We start from the raw sequence: 24,209 nt of genomic DNA, 5'->3' as shown, positions 1-24,209 counted from the left end.
AAATCCTGAATGAGGATGTCTGACCATTAGTTCGTGCCCTGAAGCTCAAGAGCACTTGAGTTCTGCAGCAGGACAATGATCAGAAACACACCAGTGCAAAAAAAAAAAAAAAAAAATATCAAGTGTGACGGACACTGATAAAGGGAAAATGTTAGAATATGTAGGGAACATGGAAGGGAATGTAATTTCACCTGGAAATATCAATTGTATGTTTATTGTGTGCATATATGTATATGATAAATTAACAAAGAAAATCCCCTTTAAAAAGCGCATGCGCAGCGGGCGGAGCCTGCGGAAGTCCTGACGGGAAGGTCTTTTTGTTTGGGCCGCTCAGATACTCGACACTTTGCTTCCATTCCTCGGCTTCACAACCGTTTTTTATCTGCATTAATTTCGGTGAGTACTCCCATTTTCCGGCTCCTCGCCTCGCTTCCCACGCCGTCCTCTCCTTGCGTGTACTGCTGTGGCCTGTTTGAAGGCAGGAAATTATGCTTTTTGTGGGGGTTTTTCGGCCTGGGAATGTTGCCATCATGGGCGCCGCCGGAGGGCGAATTTTAACTTAGCATTAGCTTCATTACAGAGCAGATTGCGACTCTGCTTCGTTGTTGTTATGGATGTTTTTTTCATGACAGCTCGACAGGTGGTTGTGTTTTATAGCCGATTAGGTGCTGGTGAGGTCAATTTTCTTGCGTGCGTGAGCGGAGGCTGAACGGTAATCAAACGTGGTTAGCCTGCTAGCGGGCCCGGCTAACCTGCTCGGCGCATGGCGAGGCCTCGAGTTAGCCTATGCTAATCCACAGTTAGCCAGCTGCTCAGAAAATCCCTCATTCTCGCGAGCGGAAAGCTATCCGTGGGAAATATCCGTGGAAAATGCTCGCGTTGAGGTCACACCTGTGTACTGTGATTGAATTAAGCAGTGTCGAGCTGATACATCTGGTTATTTCCATCTCCCAGCATCCACCTTTATAGCACCGCAGATTGTCTTTTGTCTGCCGAGTACTCCTTTACCTTTGTGTGAGTAGCTAGTCAAAGCCTGGGGGGAGGAAAAGCAGCCGTGCTGGATTTAATTTACTTTAAACTAAATCTGTATTATGTCAGGCTGTTTTTAATAGATTAAGGAGGCTTTCCTTGGAGTAAGATAAATGAAGTCAGAACAGCTAAAACTAAACAACTGCATGCTCGCGCATAGCCGAAACAGATAGTGGTTAACTACACTGCCATTTAAAACTCACAAATGCGCATCTCTTAGAGTTAAATGCTTTCTAACGTCCTCTCTGTGTTTGTGAAGGCAGTGGTTACAGATATACACGTTACTTGGTTTAATCTTAAGAGGCAGGTGAACGGCTTAGTTACAGCAAAAATAACTTACACAGTGAGTTTCCTTGACATTAATCAAGCTATTGACGATGTGGACCCTGAGCCTGGATAGAAGGGAGTTTGGGCTTTAGGAGGGAAATGAAGCCGTCACTGCAAAGAAGGGTGTGATGGGTTTAAATACTCAAACATGTATACACTCTTTGGTAGCAATGGAGGGGGGAAATTGGAAATGAAAGGGAAAAGCGTCAATAAATATCAGCCCCTTGGCTGTTATCTGTAAATAAGATGGCATTTACTGCCCTGTTTTGTCAGCTGATGGGACTAAATGTTGAGCTGAAGTCTTTGAAGCTGGTCTTTTTTTTTTCCTGCCCCATCATAATTAAAACTTTTGGCTAATTTGCTCTCTTTCTCTACTTATCTCTATCAACTCAGTTTGACTGATTCCCACACAGTGAAGGAACATTTCAGCCAGTGTAGTGCTGCAGTTTCTCTCAGGGATGTACAGATGCTGCAGCAGATAACAGATTTACCCACAACAGATGCTGCTGGCTGAAATATCCCAGAATTATTATTATTTTTAAACCAATGGGTTATTAGTGTGTAAAGGCTACTGTGTGTCTGTGGCTCAGAAAAAAAAAATCACAACTGGTTGTTATTCATCGTTACTGTTATCAGCGTGATACTTTTTCAACACAGATCCATGAATTAAAGGAACAATGTGGTTGCTTTTATCGTTGTCTGGAAATAAGACATGGTTAACAAGCGTGATTTGTGACCTTTGTGGTTTGGTGTTGAAGAACTCAGACTTTAAAACATTTAAGTAACTTAAAAAATGAAGAAATTGTTGCTTCACTACTAGTCTTTTTGCTGTGCGTGCGCTTTTTTGTTTTGACTGCTGTAGCAAGGGAACATTTCATCCTGTGAAAATGCTGTGGTTACTTTCACAATGAACCTCATCGCAGGCAAAGAGTCGGGCCTTTTCATTGTTTGTACCTTTGAAGGGTTTTTACACCCTGTTAAAATGAAAGGGGGAAGGTATTTCAGTTAAATAGAAACTAATGCATACAGAAAATACCATTTAGATAAAAATGCCTTCCTGTATGACTCGCAGCGTCCTTCAAATATTCATGATTACTTTTGAAATTTATTCTCTTTAAAGTGAGAGAAATAAAAGCCTGACTGAAACTGAACAGGTTTTAAGTTAAAACTAAACTGAAAAGAATAAGCCAACTCTGGAAAGTCCCAGGGAGTAAACTGATTGAAAACACAAACTGAAACTAAGTTCTTACACTAAAAACTTTTAATATCAGATCGGTGTCACCAGCTTTTGAATTACCAGCAGACTCTAAAGTCGTTCTGCACAGCCGATTGTTACAGGACATGCAGATAACCCGGTTTACGCCCAGATGCTGGCAGGAGAAAACATAATTACAGGGCCCGTTGACGAGTTGCCTGTGCAGCTAAACATTAACTCTGTGTGTTCTCGTCTCTTTCAGGGTGTCTTTTATGAATAATCAAAAGCAGCAAAAGCCAACGCTAACAGGCCAGCGTTTCAAAACGAGGAAAAGAGGTGAGTGCTGATTCCTGGATCCACTGATCCCCAGCCCTGCTGTTCCACACTCTGCTTTCATTTCTGAATCAACGTTTGTGTGTCATTGTCTTCCCACAGATGAAAAGGAGAGATTTGACCCTACTCAGTTTCAAGAAAGTATCGTACAAGGCTTGAATCAAACTGGCACTGATTTGGAAGCGGTCGCAAAGTTCCTCGATGCCTCTGGCGCCAAGCTTGACTACCGCCGCTATGCAGAGACACTCTTTGACATCCTGGTGGCCGGCGGGATGCTGGGTGAGTTGCAACATGTTTTTTTTTTTTTTTTGTCACTTTTGTGCAGAAATGTATGTAATACTTGTATATATTTACCTTTTTATGTGTGTCTGCAGCCCCAGGAGGGACTCTCTCTGATGACATGACACGCACAGAGTACTGCCTCTTCACGGCACAAGAAGACCTGGAGACAATGCAAGCATATGCTCAGGTCGGTCCCTGTTAATGAATACGTTTTAAAAATGAAGCACACGTGACAAGCAGGTAATGCTCACAGGCTGTTTCTTCTCTTTGACTCATAAACAGGTTTTTAACAAGCTGATCAGGCGTTACAAGTACCTGGAGAAGGGTTTCGAAGAGGAGATCAAGAAGGTGAGCAATAACCGGATCCTGATAAGGGAATAAGTTCAAACTGGGCTTAACTGGTTGGAACGGTTTGAGGCAGAGGTTGCCAGCTGTTGATTGCAGTTCCCTTTGTTTGTTTTCAAGATAACAAACTTTTTTCCCCCAAAGCAAGGCACTATGCAGCAGACGTGAAGTACATAATGTACTGTAGATGTTTTAAAAGTTTCTGAATTTCTTAATCTAAAAATAAAATTTCATTGGTGTTAAAAGTTTTAATTGCAGACTTTTGAGTTTCCCACACGCCGACTCAAAAAGACTAAAGTCAAAATTAACTGATATTTTTCATGCTCTTATTTTAAAGGCTGAGCCTCTGCTATCCCTGTTCCTTTAATGTGTTCCAACTTTAGAGCAGTTCGCTGCTGTTGCGGCCCTTGTAGTTGGTCAGCTCTCATGAACCTCTGTTCCTGTGGTTGGACAAACTCCCAGCTGCACCATCTTGGATGCTAGCAGTTTCGGCAGCCATGATCTTTGAAAGTACAACTTCAGCACCAGATCATACCTTTAAGTGGTTAGGCTGTTTGAGGTGTTTTTGACTGCCAGTAATTGGGGGATTGGGCCTTGATTATGCTTTGTCTGCTCGTGTCTGAGTGACGTCCACAAGCCTGAATTTGCGTTGCAGTGCACCACTTCAAAGAGCTGAAATGGGAGCGACTGCTTGGCTGTCGGGTCTGTCAGAGTGTAGTCAAGGACTTTGTGCCGCTGGATCATTACGTGGTGCTTATTTTATGCTTGTAAGCACAGTACTAGGAAGCGTAGGATGGGTGTGTGACACCATACACGGAGTTTAAGTCCTGCTGTAGAAAACTGGTGCCATAAGCTCAAAGACTGCAATCACAGAAGGAGCTGGTGTCCACTGATGGGATAAGAAATTAATTGCTGCATGGTGTGCATTGTTTTCTTTCACACCACAGGAGGTGCTTTTTCTTCACGTGCCCTTACATTTCCACAGATGCGAGCAGCTCTGTGGGAAACGACCTGTGCAGCCAAAACCAGCAGATATGTGCTGTTCAGGCCCTAACCTGTTGCTGGGCATAAGTTGGGCCTTTTTATTGCAACTCTTGAACGGTTTGCACAATTGATAAAATCTAATGGGGTTTGGAAACAACTGTGCACTTTTTCAATGATGTTAAGGGCATTGCAGCGATCCCAGGCATGGTGTCACAGCAGTCCCATGAAGTTACACTAGTTAATTGCTGATACAAACATTTTAAAACTCTTGACCCTCCACAGAAGCTCAAAATGCAAACTTTTAAGGTGTGGTAACCCTGGATTTGATTTGCTTAAAAGGTTATTCTCAACATGTCTGGAAAGAAATTTCTTTAGTGGAAGGGAGTTTTAACATCTCTAGGGATGTAAATATGCCCACAGTTGTTTTTGTTTTTCAAGGTTAAACATGCATTAAACTTGTCTGCTTTCTCTTTGTAGTTGCTGCTGTTTCTAAAGGGGTTTACTGAGTCTGAGCGCAACAAGCTTGCCATGCTGACCGGCATCCTGCTGGCCAACGGCAGCATATCAGCCTCCATCCTGAGCAGTCTCTTCAACGAGAACCTCGTCAAAGAAGGTAAGGACAAATATCTTGTTAAGTCTGGGTTTGCAGCAGAGATGCATGGCTCAGAAACGGTCAGAAAGCTGGTCAGGTATCAGTGACAGCAGCAGTTTGGTGGTTTCGTCCTGCAGCACTGACACTTTCTGTGGTTCTTGTGTGCAACAGCTTCCCTGGGAAGCTTAATATTAATTAGGGCAGTTAAATTAATTTAAAAAAGGAGTTGGTGTTGTGTTCAGAAGAAGCTCTGACCTGTGTTGTCATCTCTGTCCAGGCGTTTCTGCAGCCTTCGCTGTCAAACTGTTCAAGTCATGGATCAACGAGAAGGACATTAACTCTGTTGCTGGCAGTCTTCGCAAAGTTGGCATGGACAACAGGCTGATGGTAAGCAAAAACACAAGTCAGGGGCCACATGTCGACCCAGTCCTGCTGCCAATGTCTCACTGTTGTGTGAACATCCTTCTCCTCCTCAGGAACTCTTTCCGGCCAACAAACGGAGCTGCGAGCATTTTTCGAAGTACTTCACAGACGCCGGGCTGAAGGAGCTGTCTGACTTCGCCCGCAACCAGCAATCCATCGGCGCCCGCAAGGAGCTGCAGAAGGAGCTCCAGGAGCAGATGTCCCGAGGTGACCCTCTGAAGGAGGTGAGGCCACAGGCTGACTTTTAAATGCCTCATTTATCATAAAAGATATACACTGAGCTCTGAACAACAGGTTTTTAACACTTCTGTTTTTGCTCCACTGAGTTTCTCTGAATGAAAAGCATAGAAACAGATGTGTGCTTCATTAGTGACTGACGTGTGTGTGTGTGATTAACCTCGCTGCCTTCCCTCCTTCAGATTATCGCCTTCACTAGGGAGGAGATGAAAAAGGCCAACCTCTCTGAGCAGGCCATGATCAGCATCATCTGGACCAGTGTGATGAGCTCCGTGGAGTGGAACAAGAAGGAAGAGCTCGTGACCGAACAAGCCATCAAACACTTGAAGGTACGCAGCAGGGCCGAGGAGCACAGCTGTGGTTAAAGCGCTTAAAGGGATTAATTCATCATTATTAATTAATGAACCTGTGCAGGAAACACGACTCTATGGCTGAAGGCTTATCCCTCAACCACAGCTATGTCTTACTTCAAAGTAAAAGCCTTGGAATAGTTGAATTGAACAGGATTTTCAAAGTCAAAGCATCCAGTTACTTATTAGAAATTGCAAAGATGCATTTTGTTTTTAAAAAAAAATTTTTATTTCTTGGGGGGTGGCGGGTTAAAAAAAAATTCAACAATGCTATAAACTATGACTCAACTTTAAGTTGGCAGATTTGCAAAATAAAAGCCTCCTGTTTAGTTCATTGTGCCTCTCTAGTCCAGCAGTAGCAACAATCTCACTGCAATAAATCCCCAAATTACATCGTCTATTTATTATTGCCAGTAAATGTTCTCTTTTCAAGGGTCTAAACATCCTCAAACCCATGAACTTCAAGACTAATGAAGACTTTATTATGGGGCTAACACATGTGGGGGTGCAAAACACCTCAATAGCATCATCTACAAAACTGTAACCTGTGAAATTTGATACATGTGTAACATCCCAAGATGAACAAAATGAATCTCCGTGGAAACAGGCCCTAAACCCCATTTTGGAAGGCTGGCATTTTAAAGTTAAGAGGCAGGTTTTGTAGTATTTATTGGCTCTATGGCACCACCTACAGTATTTTAATAAAGGAGCCCCAGCACTTGATTTTAATCTGCTTGCATGACATTCAGTGGCCTTGTGTAATATCCCAAGTTGAAAAGGCGTCTTTGTGCCTTCTACTAAACCCAACAGGAAGTCTACAAGTATCTTGGTTGCTATTGAACCTCAGAGTTAGATGGATCAATGTGATTGGTCTGTTTGACCGACCTGAAAACTTTAAGGAAGAAAATCACAAAGCTGCATGAGAAGCTGTTAAAGCTCTCGTGTACATCAATCAATCTGTCCCAGACTGTTGGTTGGTTACGGTGCCACCTGGAGGCAACAAGAAATCACCTGAAGTGCATGAATTGTTCATTGTGGGTTCCACTCAATATAAACGGTGTTCCTGAGTTCAGTCATGTGGGTATAGCAGGTGATAAGCAGCTTTTTATCTTTTTTTTTTTTTTTTTTTTAAATGACCAATCAGAATCCACTAAGACATCTATGTGGCTGCAGGAAAGGCCTCCACGTGTACCACAGTATTGCTCCCTGCAGCTTTACATGCTCTAATTTAGCGGCTTCTTTCTCCACAGCAATACAGCCCTCTGCTGAAAGCCTTCACCTCCCAGGGTCTGTCTGAGCTCAGCCTGCTGCTGAAGATCCAGGAGTACTGCTATGACAACATCCACTTCATGAAGGCCTTTCAGAAGATCGTGGTGCTCCTCTATAAAGGTTGGTGCTACAGCAGGAGGAAAAAGCTTGGCTGTGACAGCTTGTCTCGTCGTCTTTTAGGTTTTTGAAAGGTCATTTTTCACATTTCCTGACTTTAAAAAGCTGTTTCTTGCATATTTTTGGTGTCTTTCTTTCTTTTTTCTTTTTGCTACCCAAACACTAGAAAGTCTGGCTTGGCGTTGTCCTTTTTACACACAGCTTCAGCTTTGATTGGTCTTAGATTTCCCCCAAAAGTCCAGATTGTTTTTAATAGAGAAACTCTCACCAAGCATCAATAAATTGTTTCTTTGACTCTTTACAAAGGTTTCAGGCTCTCTTGGTGGAAGTTTAATGTGTCCGCCCTCCTCAGTCCTGTTTTCTCTTTCAGCGGATGTATTGAGTGAAGAGGCCATACTGAAGTGGTACACTGAAGCCCACCTTGCCAAGGGGAAGAGCGTTTTCCTCGAGCAGATGAAAAAATTTGTGGAGTGGCTGAAGAATGCCGAGGAAGGTAAAGATGGAGAAATAACCTGCACTTCCTGGGTTTTGAGTGTTTTGAGGAGCTGTATTCAGAGCTGATGGCATATGTTCAAAACCTGAAAGGCCACTAAAAGGTTAAAGGAGCTCTGCATTGAACAGGCCAGTTAGACATGCACCTGTCACCTGCTGTATGTCACGTTGTATGATAAAGGCATGTATAGACATGTACCTGAGTGCATTAAGACAACAAAGGTGTTAATACTATATATGAAGTTGCTAAAGCTTTGTTTTAGCTTGTTAGATGATTCAATCACAGGTCAAATAAGTAATGCTTGATATAAGTTTTACAGTCACATGACTGCTACCCACATGGTAATTGATGCTGGCATGTCAGGTAACAGAGCTCGAGAGGTCCACAACTGGCTGAAGCACCACAAATACTCTGGTGTGGCCATGTAATGGGAAGTCAAGCACTATAATCTGTCTGGTCATCTGTGCCAGTATATCAGGAAAATGTTTGTTATAAAACTCGAGATTGGCTACAGCTTTAGTTATATGGCACTGCTCACCAAAGTATAATGCAAAATACCTCTATAAACGGCCCTAGAGACCGGTAAGTGGCAATCTTGCAAACGACAATCACCAGGGAGAAATGTTCATTTCCAGACGAGCTGTTGCTTGGCAAAATTGATCACAAGAGGGGGCTGAACCAAAAACCTGGTTACTAATACTTTGCTTGGAAGATGCAAACTATTTCCTGAGTGGCAGGGAAACTTGAAATAAGTCCAAAAAACTTCCTCTAAAGTCATCGGTTGCTACTTTTTTGCAATATATTTGTAGAGTTGAGGTACAAGTTCCATTTCTCCAATTCTGGCTTATGTCAAAAGTTTCACAGCAACTTGGCGAGTGGTTTGCAAGTATTTTGTCTCAGTTGCTCCTAGTTTGCAGGTTTTGTCTGTGCAATCGAGACAATCTGTCACCAACCAAAGCAATCAAGAGGTTTCCATGCAGCCTCCTCTTTGTTACTGATTTTACCCAGCACTAACAAACTGGCCAGAATACGAGTTTCTCTAGTGACTGATGCTTGCCAGGCATCACAAGCAGTCTCTAATCCTGGGAGAGTGAGTATTTTCCTTGTTTGAAATCCTCTGAAACCAGATGAGCGTTTAGTCCTGATGTATTCACTGGAGCAAAGGATGACGGCATGTTTGGTTTTTAGTGCCAAGTTTTTCACATGCACAGGGTGCTGGAGGCAACCAGGTAGTTAGGGAAGGTCTCAGTCTTTAAATGACTGTACAGTCATGAGAAAAAGGACGTCTTCAATACTTTAAAGACAATCACAATCAAATCATCGTTTTACTCATTCACAAGATGTAAAGTGATCAGCATCTTGACTGACTCGTCCTCTTGTTTTTTTTCTCTCGGCAGAGTCGGAATCGGAGGAAGAGGAGGCGGACTAAAACCTCAATTGCCAGACGAGCTTCGTTTTTCTTTTAAAAAGTAGGAGCAGGAGCAGTAGAATGTCTTTGCCCTTTTCCCTCCTTCTACATCCTGTTACGGTTTATTTATCCACAAATGCAAACAAACCTCCACCACTACCAAACATTTAAAGTCTGTCCAAATAAAACGGGTCCTTAACTCACAGTGGGAGCAGAAAACGACAAATTCTCCCCTCCTTTTCCCTTCTTTGGTCATTTTGATGCCCTCTGTAATTTGGATTATGAAAATGTGTTTGATTTTCAGTGGCTGCTGCTCATAAGTCTGAGGTTCATCTTCATGCGACTACAGCCAAAGTCTTTTCTCCCCCTCTTTATTTTTTTCTCTTTTTAAAATTGACTCTGCTCATGTTTTGGCTCCTGTTCGGTCTTAAACTTCGCCTTCTTGACTTTTTGGGTAAACTTGTACTGCCTGTCGAGGTCACTCCGGTCAGTTTGTCAGAAGACACGCCCCCCTGTAAAATGCCTCGCCAGCTAACGATTATTATTGGTTTCTACTTTCTTTAATCTGATAAGCCGATTTGACTTTTTTATGAAATAAAGATTATTGAAACTGTTCTTCCTGTGCTTTGTTGTTTTCATTTTACTTCAGTAATTGTAACTTTGGTCTCTAGGACTATGAAGCTACAAATGGTGAACCATGGCAGGTCGCTAGGGACAATTGTGACTGCCTACGGAACGCAAACTAGAATTTGGAATCAAGTTTAAAGCATTTCACGCTTTAAAGGGGTTGCTGACCAGTCTGTAGACATGTCTGAGGCTTAACTGTGCAAAGAAAGCACATTCTGATCTTAAGTGGGCCAAAGGTGTGAGATTCCTGTTTCAGTGTAAAGAAGTTTACACGTTTAATTTTAAAACTGGGAAATGTTAATAAAATTAGCTGAAAATGCACCAGAGTTGGCCATGAGCTAATTTTCAGCTGTAGTCCCAGTTTGGGCCTTGAAAGAACCCTAGAATCAAAACGCATCAATTTTATATAAGGAAAAGGGACATACTGGAAAACCCATGCTAAAGGAAAACTAGATCAGTACTGACAGATTATCATTCAACAGTCTTCAATTTTCATTGAAAATGTGTTCTGATCTTTGAAACTACTGGGTGTGATCTTCCACTGTTGCACAGGCTTTTTTTTTTTTTTTTTTTTTTTTTAAAAAGGTGGTCATTAAGACCAGACATCTTTTAAAGGAATAATACGGCCCTGTCTATCCAAACATGTAATTTGGTCTCTTTTTACCCTGGTGGTAATAAACTAAATCAATGAGGAGCTATATTGTTTCATAAATGTTTTAATTAAAGATGCGAATTCATGTATTTGACAAATGCATTAAACTCGTGATATGGGTTTTTAATACATCTATTATATAAAGAGTAGAGGTTTTAACCCATTGAAACCCAGCTGAACACAATACTAAAATAATATGGAGGACAAAATACATGTACATTAAGCTGTATGAACATATTTCATATATTTGAAGTTGTCGATATTAAATTGAACTATATTACAAATCTTTTTTTTATTTGGGACTTAAAGTTTAATTTAGAGTTGATATCTAAACATTTGACTCAGAACATCCTGATTTTTGTTTTTCCACTTGATTTGGTGAAAGATGCACACTGTCTTAGATGCATTTAAATGAAAACGAGAATGATTCAGATGTGGTAACGCTTGTTTAGCAGCAGTTTCACTATTACAGTATCATCTGCATACACATATTAGCTCCAGAGCAAGCAGATAGAAACTCATTAATATACAAAGAAAACAAGAGGACCTAGGATTGAACCTTGAGGAACACCTGTGGGTACACACTTAAATATGGTTGAAGTTATTTTTTTAAGCTCCTGAACCATATACAGTTTACTGAAATATACAGAGGAAAAATTACAATTATCCATTTTGGAGAACAATATACAGTGACATAACAGTTTCAAATGCTTTCACCTTTCCTGTAAAAATGATGAAAGAATGGAATGATTGACTTGAAAACTAAACTCCATTTGGTGTTAAAAAGTACAATCGGTGTTTAAATAAGTGAAACTGATCAGCTATCAGTTTTTCAGCTACTTAGATAATTAGCAGAATGCTGATTGGTATGTAAGTGTCAAGAACTTGAGGATTGCCTGTGTGCAAGGGTGGTTTCCAAATACTTGGGAACAATCCCTTGGAGATCAACAAATTGACCATTTCTTACAACTGGATTTACAAAAGTGTCTCTCAGATCTTTGATTATTACTGTGTCCATAACAAAAACATCCCTGAGCAATGACGACTACTGAGTTTACAAATTAGTAGTTAAAAGATTCAGTCACTTTTACCGAACTATGTATTAATTTTCAATTTATCTTAATTTCATACAATTTTTATATTGACAATATCTCCCTGTCGTCTTATTTTACTGATTTTAGTTACCCTCTGCTTTTGTTACAGAAATAAGGAAATCATCCTTGGGCTTTCATAGTTCCCTAGTAACCTCCTAAGAGGTCCTACAATTTCAACAGCACGTGTCAGTGTTTTTACATCATAATTGTGTAAAATTACAGAAAGTTCAGTTAGCTCACTGCCCAGACTGTCCTGTAATTATAAAAAAAATTTTTGTTGATTGATATTTTTTTGTTTTACTGAAATTTTTATTATAGACAGGAACTTTTGTTGTTTAATTGTTTATCTACTTTGGTGTACTTTGAATGGCTGTGGAAGAGGTGTTTAATAGCAGGAAACGCTGTAAAATTTATAAAAATACAGTTAAAAGTCCAAAACTTCCTTCATATTCTCCAAAGCTGGAGTCCTTGTCAAGCCAATTCTGTTGCCCCCATTTCTTCCACATTTGCCTTTATTTTTTGGCGTCAATGTAAAGAAATTTGCTCTTGGTATCTCATCTGTTTAAATAAAGGTTGCATTGACTCACTACACCGTCTTGTGGTACAAAGTGGTATTACATCAAAGTGCAGCCTAGCCCTAATTTTACTTCTGTTGATATCTCTAAACATAATACAAAGACACTTTAGACATAAATCAGTTTTTTCTTTGCATTTCTTTTGACTGATTAATGTCATTTTGGGAAGTTACACAAAACTTGCTTTTACAGAGTCTGCAAATTACAAGCACAACATACAGTTTAAGACCCACAAATGAGAGACAATTGAAGTTTTGATATCATTGTTTTTATTTTTATTGTACAAAAATACATTTTTCTCTTCGAGCAGCTTCTCATTATGTGCGATGTGCAAAGAACACAAGTTGTGAGGTATTCAAGTACTTCTTACTCATTGGATTTAGAGGTAGGCCTTCATATTTCAAAACACAGGTATGAGGTAGTGTGCAACAGCTCCCAGTCATAGTTTAGTGCTGGAACAATAAATATCGATGGATCCAGCTGATTGAGAAAGGATTAAATACGCTCCAATTTAGAGCAAAAGGAAGCCTATCGCACAGTGTTTTTACAGTGATGAGGAAACCGTGTAACAATGCAAAAGTAAACATTTACGCAAAGAACTTTATCTTGAAATCAGGCCAAAAACATAACTTCTGACGCAGATACAGTTACCAGGAAGTTTCCAACTGGACCTTCAAATTAGGAACACACTGCTTATTTCAGGAAACCGTTTTAATGCTAAATGTCCTTCAGTATCTAAGTGCATCCAGATTAACTGGAATTAACCTCCCAATTTTGTGAAATCATGCAAAGCACGCTGAAAATAACTCAACCGATCCTCCACTAAGTTCCCATAGAACTAAACGACACTCTTGTGTTTAATGGGATATTTTATCCCACAAAGGAAGTACTTTGTCCTGGAAAGATGGCAGCAAAACAAACTGCAGAGTCTGACTTTAGTCCACATTCATAATTCTTTTCAGTGCCAAAAAAAGAAAAAAAAGCTTGGCATCACAAAGCTTCTAGGCCAAAGCTGGTATTACTGATGTCAAACAAAGTACCATCAGTCGGTCACCGGCGCTGATGGCAGCTTGTTGACGAAACACAACAAAATCTTTGAAAAGGATAGCTCTATCTTTTTACTGACCTATTCTATAGGGATGCACCAATCCATGACACTTCAGATACAGTAAATATACCTTTTCTTCAGGATCTGCAAATTTTAAGTACGGATCCATCCATTCTTGTGCGCTCATCCAATTCAGTGTTGTGGGTCAGCTGGAATCTATACCAGCTACCATAGTCTGAAAGGTGAGATACACATCCTCATACTCAGATCATTACTATTCAGATAATCTGGTCTATTATTGTAAAATATCAAATGAATAACAGACCACTTTTCCTTTAGGAGACATGGCTTTCTCCATGTGATCTGTTAAAATGGTGGCATTTGGGAATTTGGGAAGGAACAAAAGTATTTTCCAGAGTGCTTTGCATGCTGGGATCAACTCATTATAAGGTTTTCTTGGGACATTTTCACTTTACAAAAAATATACTCAAAAATTAACCAGGTAGACATAAGAAGAGTGGAGTAAGGAAACAGCAGTGTAATCCAGTGTGTAACTTTTAACATCTTCACTGACTATTGTACATCTGGGGGATTAAAGTCCTGAGATATTGACGTGCAGTTTTTTTTTCACATGTATGTAAGCATTGTTGCAGTTCCCACTGTTCACTACTAGAGGCAACACATCAGTTAATGCCCCTTTAAAGCGCAAGGTAACACTGAACTGACAGCAACCACTGCAGCGGCTGCTCTTCAATTTCCTTCATGTGACTGAAGGTGATGAGGATATATTTGTATTTATATATATTTTTTGGTTGTTTTTTTAAGAGGTCAGACATGGGGTGGTGGGGTGTCCAAGGGGTAGTTTGTACTATTGGTGGGACCAAAATAGCCCCACGTCAGGTGCTACTTTACACATCGGCTCAGGTTACAGTTCAACCAAAACACAGAGGCTCCAGAAGCACATGAGCGTGAACAGAAAGTGCTTTTCAGTGTTTAAATCTGTCCTTAGTTTTCTCGTCTCGTCCAAAAATAAAGATATTTATATTCATATATATATATATATATATATATATATATATATATGTACAAAGTCCTACATGTAAACAACACCACGGTGTGGTGGACTCCTCGCCTGTCTGGTGCCAAGAAGTTTCACACAGCAGCCGAGTGTTTCGCTCCATCTCTGAGCTGTGGAGGCAAAAACAAACACACTAACAGACTTCAGTGAAACCACCGTCACAACAACTGCATGATCCTCACCCTCTAAACAGGTCAGTTAAAATGTATGTTGTTACAGATTTTTACCTTTAAATGTAACAGCGACATAATAATCCCGATCCTGTGCCAGATTCTGCTCTGCATTTATAACCGTGAAGGGTCCGAGCCAGACTCCAACACATGCTGTAAACACTTGTGACCCACACGGATTCACAAATGTTTCATGAACAAAGAAACATTTCTGATGCTCAGATCATTAATTTAAAGTCTGCAGCTGGGTTGAGGGCTCCTGAAGGCACCACAGCCTGATTTCATTTTGTGGTGTTAGTCAATAAGGAGACAGGTGCCACTTTAGTCATGTAAAGACGGTGCATCATTGGGTCTGCATTGAGCAGATCTGTGTGGTTTGAGGACCTGAGCAGACCCGAACACCAAGTGATAGCTTCTCAAGGAACCAGGGGAATCATGAATGTGGCTAAAAGCATCTGTGGTACATTCTCCCTGTCCTTTAAAATGAGATTTCAATTGTACAGTAACATCAAACGACAATGGATCCTCTTTTATTCCTGGGAAGAAACAGTGTTGACCTCCTCAAAGCATGACTATAACTATATACACCAATAAATGTAAAAACATCCAATAAAAAACATCCTAATTATAAATGTCAAAAACTTTTTTTTCATGTCTTAACTGACTGTATATAAAAGATGGACATAGCCATGTGGGCTCAATGTGAGAGTTTTTGAGCCAGCCTAAAGTGGTGCATTATGAGCACTTTGGCTTGTAACCAGTGTTTATTTTGATTTATTTTAACCGCCTAAATGAATACGATTATAATTGACTAAATCTAAAACTGACTATAAAGTGTAAAAATTTGTCACATCAAATGCAAATTTTGTTTTCATGCGAAACAAAGAACATTGAAGTTGTACAACAACAACACCAGCAACCTTGGATACTGAAAAGTTGTATTGTTTCTCTTTGGCAGATCAAATGTGCCGTCTAACCTTACTGCACGAGGAGATTAATTGTGATTGGATCACTTCCAACCTCATCCCGCCTTTCTACACAACTGTTCTGATTGGATCTCGCCTTTCCGGAATGTTTTCATCTCATTTTTCTTTGTTGATAAACGTGTCAATACATTTCATTATAATTTTTGTCCTCGTGCATGACTTATTAGTTCTCCTCACCCCTTCTTCCTGTTAAAAGGGAGTTTTTCCTTCCCACTGTCACCAACTGCTTGCTCAATCTTCTGATTTCTGGGGTTTTCTCTGTATTATTGTGGGGTCTCTACCTTACATTGTAAAGCACCTTGAGGCGGCTGTTTTATGATTTGGTGCTATATAAATAAAATTGAATTGAATTTTTATTTAGTTATCATCTTGTCAGAACAAAAGGTGAAAAGTATGACAAATTATTATTTGGCAAACTTAACAGTGGTTGTAACCAGACTGTGTCTATAATTTTTTTTTCTTCTTTACTTTAATTCCCTCGTGGCTGAATCTCATGCTTCTGTGTTGCCGCCATATTGTTACGTCCCCTAATTCATGTTTATGGAGGCAGGATGTGCCCACAATTAAAATGATCACAGTTCTGAGTATTTGCAGGCAGTTTGCTTTGGGTTTATTACAAAAGAATCTGACCACCCCCTAACTGTTTCTTGCCCCCCTCCTTATATCCACGTGCCACCCCACCCCCCCAAAATCCGAGAAACGTCCCTGGCACTAATCGACTCCATGGGTGTGAGAAGCCACTCACCAGCTTCCTCTGGTTGCTGAGGCAGAAGGTGCAGATGGGCCGCAGGGAGGGCGCGTTGAGGGCGGCGGGGCCGTGCAGGATGCTCTGGTAGCGCAGGCAGGGCTGTCCGTCCAGGCAGTCCTCCCCCAGCAGCAGCACGTTGGCCAGGTGGGAGATGTAGCTGGAGGCCAGGCGCAGTGTCTCGATCTTGGAGAGTTTCCTGTCGGCGGGCTCGGTGGGGATGAGCGTGCGGAGCGCCGTGAAGGCCGTGTTCACGCTGTGCGTCCTGTCCCGCTCCCGCGCGTTGGCCGCCTGCCTCTGTTTGCTCACGCCGGGCAGACGCGCGTCTCCTCCGCTGCTCCTCCTCCGTCTCCTTCTTCGTTTCGGGGCTCCCTCCTCCTGGACCACCTGCCCCGGCTCCCTGCGCGGCGTGCAGCTGCCGTCGGAGCTGTTGCTGGCGCTGTCCAGGTCCTCCAGGTCTGAGGTGAAGCAGTCTGGCTGCACGGTGCGCTCGCCGCCGGTGGACTTCATCCTGGCTCTGCTGCGGCGTGACTGGAGCTGCTGGGCCGTGCGGGCGGCTCGCTGAACACCACTTTATCCTGAGGGTGAAAATAGCTCTGGGGGTCGAGCAGCTGCCGCCGATCCGGTGACTTAGGGGGCCGGCACGCCATTTGTAATGACTGACGGCTGCTTTCTGGATCGCCAGCCCGCCACGGAGAAGAGAAGACAGGTGGAGCGTAAAGGGAGTGGAGGAGGGGGGCACCTGCTGTGGTCTGGAGGATATGGGTTTAAATTAGGCTCCACCGAGGTGGGGCTCCCCTCAAGGCCAATAGGCCATATTCCATATTTGATTCAGGCTGAAGCTTCTGTCCACCGATATCTGTTTACACTTTAATGGGAAATAAAAACAAAGCAACAATTCTGCAAATCATTTTCAGCAGCTTTCTCGTCATGTCTTTAAGTAGTCTTCAGGAATAGTTCTCCAGGCTTCTTGAAGGACATTCAAAGCTCTTCTTTGTTTCTGCCTTTTGTTCTGTTCTCTGTCAACATGATCCCACACTGCTTCAATAATGTTGAGGTCCGGGCTCTGGGGAGGCCGATCCATGACTGATAGTGCTCCACTGTGTGTTTTTCTGTCCAGGGATGATTTTACTGCATTGGCAGTATGTTTGGGATCATTGTCATGATGAAAAATGAAGCTGTTGCCAATCAGATGGTATTCCATGGTGGTTTAAAATCTGATGGGACTTTTCTGTGTTCCATAATTCATGAATTTTAACAAGATCTCCAACACCACTGACTGAAATGCAGCTCAAACCATGACTGTGTTTTACTGATGGCTGTAGACACTGTTGTAGCTCTCCTGACCTCTTCTGTACATGCTGATGATGATTTGGACCAAATGTTTGTGGTGCATTCATCACTCCATCAGACCTGTTGCCACTGATTTTAAGTCCAGTTCTTGCGTGATAGTTTTTCAAGGTTGCTGCTTCTTCTTTTGTCCAGTTTCCTCAATTTTTTTAAGGACACACTGCACACCATGATGAGATATGCCAGGTTTTCAGCTGATAGCTCTTTGGGAATCACTTTGTTGGTTCAAAAATACTATTTTATGTCAATCTGTGTTATCTTTGTCATTTTTCATAGATTTATCTAAAGAAATAAAAACAAGTGATGTATTTTTGTGAGGCTGTTAGTAACAAGGTGCCTAAAGAAACACATTAAACGTGGTTCTGCCTCTTTTACAGATGGATTTTTTTTATTTTATTTGATCCACTATGGAGCGTTTTCTCTTCCTTCTTTCTTTTTCATGGATGAGTTATCAATGTTAATATTTACTGAAAGGAAACCATTTCACAGAGATTCAGTCTGCACCTCTCTGACTTTGAACTTTACTGTGTGTGCGTGTGTGTGTGTATTCACTGGCAGCTCTCCTGGCTTGGCTGTCGGCTCCGAGCTTCACTGAGTGAACAGTCCAGGTGTTTTCCTCCCTGTCCGTCCCGTCCCTTCCCGCTGTCTGTGCCCACCACGATGGACACACACACACCACCTCCTCCACCTTGCCCAGTGCCATCTTTGGCGGTGGATATAAATATCTGTGAACACACTCATGTGTGTGTTGCTGAAAAACCTCTCAGCCACTTTCAGGCTATCACTTTCATTCAGATTAGACCTGAAAGGGGAAGTGAGTTTGGGCTTATTGATGAAATTTAATCGTAACATAAACATTTAAATTTCTCAGATTTTTTTTTTAAATAATCTTGATATATTTGTATTGTTGCCACCAGAGGGCAGTTAACTCCCAATCATCATTTCCACTCTTTTTTTTTTTTTTTGGAGCGTGCAAATAACCTCCACAGATATGTGTGAGGTCAAAGGTAGCCCTGTTGCCACGGGAGGCCAAACAGGATTTAAATGAACATACTGGACTTAAAAGTCCCCCATAACTTTAAAAAAAAAAAAAAAGTTAATATGGAACAATTGACTCAAAACAGCAGAAAAGTCAGCTGGCTCTTTTGCCTTTGGCTGAGAGAGGGAAGGAGAGGAATCCTAATTGGTGTGGAGCTAATGCAACCTCATTAATCTCTTAATCCTCCTTTCCTCGCAGCCTTTGTTGCCCTGACCTGCTGGCTGTGAACTTGTCTGGCCCCTGCAGCAAAGTCAAATGCCTCTCTGCTGCTGCTCTCAGCCAAAGTACTTATTGTAAAACCTTATCTTTAAAAATAGTTTAAAAGTTTACATAATTAACTAAACAATCAGCAAAATGTGAAGGAACAACTGGAGAGTTTATTTCCAAAGTGTCTATGTGTTGTGTTGTAGAGATAAAAACTAGAGCTGAACTAGGGCTGGGCTGTACGTTCATGTAATACCATCTTATACCTGAAGATGGTGCAGTGAGTCAGCAAACCCTTATTTTGCCAGACACCCTTTTCAGACGTTCTTATTTGCAATGAAAGTCTGCCAGAAGTTAAGCAGCAGGTAAAATGCTGCCCCCGTGGTTAAAAAATAAAAGAAAGAAAACGAAATCTTGAATTCAACAAAGCTTAATCACAAAAGGTACCTGTAAGGAAATTAACAAATTAAAAGCATCATCAAGTTAAAAATACATCAGATCAGGGACGTAGCTAAGGGGAGGGCCTCAGGTGCCCCCTCTAAATTCCTTCCAGAAGTCATTTGTTCTGGGAAACAGCCTTTTTCTCTTCCATGCACCATAGTAAATACAACTGTAGACTTATTTACTCTTAAACTCATGTAAATATGGAGCCATCCATTTTGTTACATGCCACACCTAATCAATTTTTATGGAAGCAGGAAGTCGGTCCACAGTTTAAATCATTAGAAGTTGCTGAATTTTCAATCACATATAAGTGATTTGGTTTGGTATTAATAAATTACACCCCCCCCCCCCCCCCCCCCCCCCCCACCAAGTTCCTGTGCCACCCCATCTAAAAATTCCTGGAAACGCCCCTGCTTCCATATATATTCAGGAGGAACAAGAAGCGGTACCTCTAAAGAAGCTTTATTTTCTTACAAAACAGCCAGTAGCCAATGCTTTGATAAGAAATAACAGATTATACACTGATTAAGAAATATACAACAGCAAATATGTGACAATATAAAACAACCAAGTAAATAAATAAATACTCTTACTGAGGTTTGGATTCACGGTGAAAAGGACAAACCCTGAAGATTTACAGTAAATGCGTGAAAGAACCCAATGAGTCAGCACAGTTAAACTCTGAGGACGTGTTAATGTGTTAGGGTGAGAAAATATCTTTTATAGTGTTGGGACTGCAAATAATGTTGAACCTCAGGTGAGGATTTTTCCTTTCTGAAGTGCAGGTTGTGTAGGTTTTAGATGTTAATCAAGTCTGGAAAATAGTTTTCCTCTGCAGCTTAAGAGCAATTTCTCATCGGTGTGACCAATTCCCCAAAACAAACAAACATAAAACAGGTTGTCCACGTGTTAGCTTAGCTTAGCACAAAAACGAGGGATAAGCTGCCTTTTTCTCCGTCTTGTATGTCGGCATCACTAGTTTCCATGCTAAGCTCAGCTGATGGTGACCTTTGGAGTCTGATTACGTCTCGGTGCTTTCCAGATCACCTGAGGGTTTTACCGCTGCCGGCTGTTTGGTGTCAGCCTCGTGTGATAGGCAGCTGGAAAAAACAAAACAAATAAAAAACATGAGACTGGATAACTACACAGATCATCACCGAGAAGCAAAAAGACACAAACAGCAGAAATGTAACCTTATTTTGTATCTTTTAGTTGGTGTTTTATCTCCCTACACTTGATTATTTTCACTTTTTGTACTTTTTTTGTCTTTGTTTTGTCTTAACTTCTATTTTCTGCCATTTTATCTGCATCGTCTCTATTAAGACTTTTAGCATTCCTCTGTTTTTTTATATCTTGTATATCTTTTCTATACTGTAAATAATATTGTTTTAACTTTTGAATATTTCATTTTAATTCATCGTGGCACTTTGAATGCCTTAGTTTTACTTTTTCACTACTATTTTTTACATGTTTTTTTAAATATAGAGTTCTGCTGTACCAAAACAATTTCCCCTGGGAACAATTATCATTCTGATTTCCATTTTTGGTTATTTTATATTTGTGTGTTTATTTGTACTTTATTTCGTTTCTGTCATTTTGTTTCCTTATAATCTCTTTTTAAACTTTGTGTGTGACTTAGTTCATTTCATGTCTTTTATTTGTTTCCTTTTTTTTGCTCTTTTTCTCTTTTTGTATTTTTTGTCTGTTATGTTTACCATCTTTTTTTCATGTCTTCTTTTTTGTAATTTTGTTTTCTTTTTGTTTATCTTTTGTTTCCTTCTTGTAGTCCATTTTTTTGGTTTAAGTTTATGTTAGACATATTTTATGCTTAGATTTGTTATTTGTTATTTTTTTTGTAATTTTATATGTCTTAAGTGTTTTATTTTGTTTCGGACATTATCTTTGTCTTAATTTTATGTAAGTATGTATAACATCTGTTTTGGGTTGTTTCTTTTGTGTTTTATTAGTAATTTTATGTGAATGTGAATTTGTTTAGTTCCTTTTAGTTGTCCTGTTTACCATTTTGCATTTCTTTGATTCTTTAACATTTCTTTCTGGTCTTTTTTGCGCCTTTTTACATCACAGTAAAATCTTTTTTGCTCATTTTGTTGTGTTCATTGTTTCCCTGTTTTTCATCTTTTTTTGTTTTCACATTTTACTTTTTTGGTTTGTCATTGTTTTGCATGTGTATGTTTGTTTCATTTATCTTTTTTTTGGCCATTTTTGTGTCTTTGTTATTTTTTTTCCCTTTGTATGTGCAGGTTTGTCTTAACACATGTTTAACATGTTTTTGGTCATTTTATGTGTGTTTTATGTTAATTTCAGTCATTTTTAACCACTTTCTTGACATTTCAAGTTGACATTTTGGATTTAGTTACCAATTTCCTTTGTCTTCCACTTTGCTTTTTAGACTCTTTGTTGTCACGTCAAACGGGACTTTGGTTCAGGCGCCTCTGACCCCTTTGACCTTTGGCCTCTAGAGTGGCCTGCCATTAATCCTTTAATGTGTGGAACACACTGGGATGCTCTTAGCTTAAATATCACGATTTAAAAATAAAAAAAAAATCATAAGTTAGCCTAACCTAAAACTCCTGCTCATCCTCCAAACCTCCTTAACTCCTGACTTCCTCTTTAAAGATTTGCATGCAGAACTTTTATATGGCTTTCTCTGCTGAAATTCCTGCACTTAGTCTGTCCTCCAGCTGGTGCAAAACAAACGAAACAGCTTAAGTTACTGGGAAGTTTAAAAAATAATAACAATGATACATGACATGTGATTGTAACGTGAGGCTGGACTGTGGCAATGAACTGCAGCTTTTAAAATCCAAACATATAGAGCGGCGTTTGGCTTTGATCCCCGAGCTTCAATACATCATCGTCTGTAAGTGGCCAGTTCATGAGGACGGACTCATGTGTTTCTGTTTGTCTTCACGTGAGTCTTCTGTCTCTCATCTGTGAATCTGACAGTCTGGAAAAAGTGACGCTCCTCCAAACAACGAGGAACAAATAAGAGGCCAAGACACAGAAAATGCTTAACAAGTAGATCCTCTCCTCTTTAAACTGAGGCTCCATGTTCAGTTCTTACCCTCCTGGAGCAGAGCGACCCCAAGAATCCATTCTGGCAGGCGCAGACGTTCGGCCGGATGCAGCGACTGCCGTACAGACACTTCTGCTCACAGAGAGCTGAGACACAACAGCAACAGATACACAGTTAGAAGATCAAATAAATCAGTCCTGCTACAACTTTCTCTGTAAGATCCCACCTGAAGTTTATCATTCAAGGCACTAAGAAAACATTTCTGAAACAAAATGAGATAAAAAAAAAAGCTCTTACTTTATATTTATTGGGCCTGTGAGAGACACATATCTGTACTGACATGGACTGCCACGTCATTTGATAGAAATTAAAATGATCAACCTACAAGGGCTGAATTCAAAGACACCCTGAAAATCAGAGTGAAGAAATGATGCAGTGGGCTGATCCCGTTTCTTGGAATTTCATTGCAACAACTCACAACTGTTCTCTGCAGTTTTTATGCAAGACTGACAACCTCGGGAACCTTGGATGGTGTCCCAGTCTGAGGTGCAACCTTGTGGTGTCAGATGGACCAAAACATAATGTCCAAGAGGATTTCATGGCAGTCAGGGTACGGTTGTGTAGCCTGCAGTGGTCTGTGCGATATTCCTCCTCACACCATGACTGACCCACCACCAAGCCGTTCATGCTGAACGATGTTACAGGCAGCCTAACGTTCTGCACTATAACACATCAGACCCTAAACTAAAGTAACTGTTTGTGTCCTGGGATCTCCTACATGATCCTGGACACAGCAAACCTTCTGACAATGGCATGTATTGATGTCGCGTCCTGGAGGAGTTGGACTACCTGTGCAACCTCTTTAGGGTCCAGGTCCAGCCTCAGTGTCACTACTGCTACCAGAGATGACACTGAGGCTAGCCAAATGCAAAAGTAGTAAAAAAAAAAACAGATGAGGAAGGAAAAGCTGTGAGTGTCCTTCACCTGTAAGGCCTTTCCTGTTTTGGAGGTCGTCTTATTGTTGTCCCTCTAGTGCGCCTATGAGTGTGTGTTTGGTTTTGATACTCACGGATCTGACACAGCGTGCCATGCCACCCTGGGGTGCAGTGGCAGGTGTTTGGACCGACGCACTCGCCTCCATTCAGACACTTCTGCAGACAGCTGGCTGAGAGGACACATGATGACAGAAAGCTCTGAACATCATCATCATCAAATATTTGTTCTGTTTTTCATTCACTTAATACATAAAGTAAATTAACAAATTGACATATACATTTTTAAAGAGCTGAGGTGCAGGGCTGTGCTCACACCCAACATGTCAATCACAGCACACAGCCACGGCTCTCACAGCTGGAGTCCAACTGAAGGATGTGTCATGTGGTCTTTGTGGTCACAGAAGTCCACACAGAGCCCCGCCTTCACTCTGATGACATATTTAAATCACTTCGACCCAAGTAGGACTTGAGGGTAACAACAGTTTTCCTAAGAAAGCTTGAGCAGGTCAGCAGGTAACACTTATCTGTAATTAATCTCTTCTTCTTTTGAACTTCTGTCTCTTAGGTAACTGTTACCACTCTGCGAGGGTCAAAGGTCAGTCAAGTGAAACTCTGCAGGCAATACACCTGATGGTTTCCACATGTGAAGCACCTCTGCGGAGGTGTCCGTCAGCAGAGCCTGGAGTCAGCGCAGCTCTCCTGACTCCAGGTCAGTCTGAGAAACTCGCTGTGTGCTCAGGAGGTCGGCACGAAAGCAAAGCGAGAACCGAGGAACGTTTGC

The 24,209-nt window shown here is 41.0% G+C and overlaps 3 protein-coding genes across 3 annotated transcripts in view; 1 reads left to right on the top strand and 2 right to left on the bottom strand.

Annotated features, from left to right (window-relative positions):
- Window positions 1-287: 287 nt before the first annotated feature.
- On the top strand, window positions 288-9,999 carry bzw1a (basic leucine zipper and W2 domains 1a). Its single transcript, XM_063467172.1, has 12 exons — window positions 288-396; window positions 2,814-2,887; window positions 2,987-3,163; window positions 3,259-3,353; window positions 3,449-3,514; window positions 4,973-5,108; window positions 5,365-5,474; window positions 5,564-5,734; window positions 5,930-6,076; window positions 7,348-7,486; window positions 7,854-7,976; window positions 9,374-9,999. The coding sequence occupies exons 2-12, from the start codon at window positions 2,824-2,826 to the stop codon at window positions 9,403-9,405; spliced, it is 1,260 nt and encodes a 419-aa protein (XP_063323242.1). The 5' UTR covers window positions 288-396; window positions 2,814-2,823; the 3' UTR covers window positions 9,406-9,999.
- Window positions 10,000-14,532: 4,533 nt separating this feature from the next.
- On the bottom strand, window positions 14,533-18,023 carry si:ch211-246m6.4 (basic helix-loop-helix transcription factor scleraxis). Its single transcript, XM_063467628.1, has 2 exons — window positions 16,360-18,023; window positions 14,533-14,568 (listed from the first exon to the last, which is right to left on the bottom strand). Exons 1-2 carry the CDS (start codon window positions 16,867-16,869, stop codon window positions 14,533-14,535), a joined length of 546 nt encoding a protein of 181 aa, XP_063323698.1. The 5' UTR covers window positions 16,870-18,023.
- A 1,898-nt stretch (window positions 18,024-19,921) lies between these two features.
- The window catches only part of si:ch211-246m6.5 (von Willebrand factor D and EGF domain-containing protein), a 35,764-nt gene continuing 31,476 nt past the window's right edge, over window positions 19,922-24,209 (bottom strand). Inside the window, exons 31-33 of the mRNA XM_063466695.1 lie at window positions 23,503-23,598; window positions 22,482-22,579; window positions 19,922-20,496 (exon numbers count right to left, since the gene is read on the bottom strand). Coding sequence (XP_063322765.1) covers window positions 20,476-20,496; window positions 22,482-22,579; window positions 23,503-23,598 — 215 coding nt within the window. The 3' untranslated portion in view covers window positions 19,922-20,475. The remainder of the gene's footprint in view (window positions 20,497-22,481; window positions 22,580-23,502; window positions 23,599-24,209) is intronic.

Source organism: Pelmatolapia mariae, linkage group LG23 (assembly GCF_036321145.2).
Source record: "Pelmatolapia mariae isolate MD_Pm_ZW linkage group LG23, Pm_UMD_F_2, whole genome shotgun sequence".
In the NCBI taxonomy this organism is placed as follows: domain Eukaryota; kingdom Metazoa; phylum Chordata; class Actinopteri; order Cichliformes; family Cichlidae; genus Pelmatolapia; species Pelmatolapia mariae.
This window is presented reverse-complemented; position numbering and strand designations above follow the sequence as displayed.

Bases quoted from the DNA above. Each gene is read 5' to 3' on its own strand.
- bzw1a (XM_063467172.1), top strand. From the start codon at position 2,824: ATGAATAATCAAAAGCAGCAAAAGCCAACGCTAACAGGCCAGCGTTTC. The intron at 5,735-5,929 runs GTGAGGCCACAG...TCCCTCCTTCAG, and splicing joins GAGGTGACCCTCTGAAGGAG to ATTATCGCCTTCACTAGGGA. The intron at 7,977-9,373 runs GTAAAGATGGAG...TTCTCTCGGCAG, and splicing joins GCTGAAGAATGCCGAGGAAG to AGTCGGAATCGGAGGAAGAG.
- si:ch211-246m6.4 (XM_063467628.1), bottom strand. From the start codon at position 16,869: ATGAAGTCCACCGGCGGCGAGCGCACCGTGCAGCCAGACTGCTTCACC. The intron at 14,569-16,359 runs GTGAGTGGCTTC...TTGCCTCCACAG, and splicing joins TCAGCAACCAGAGGAAGCTG to CTCAGAGATGGAGCGAAACA.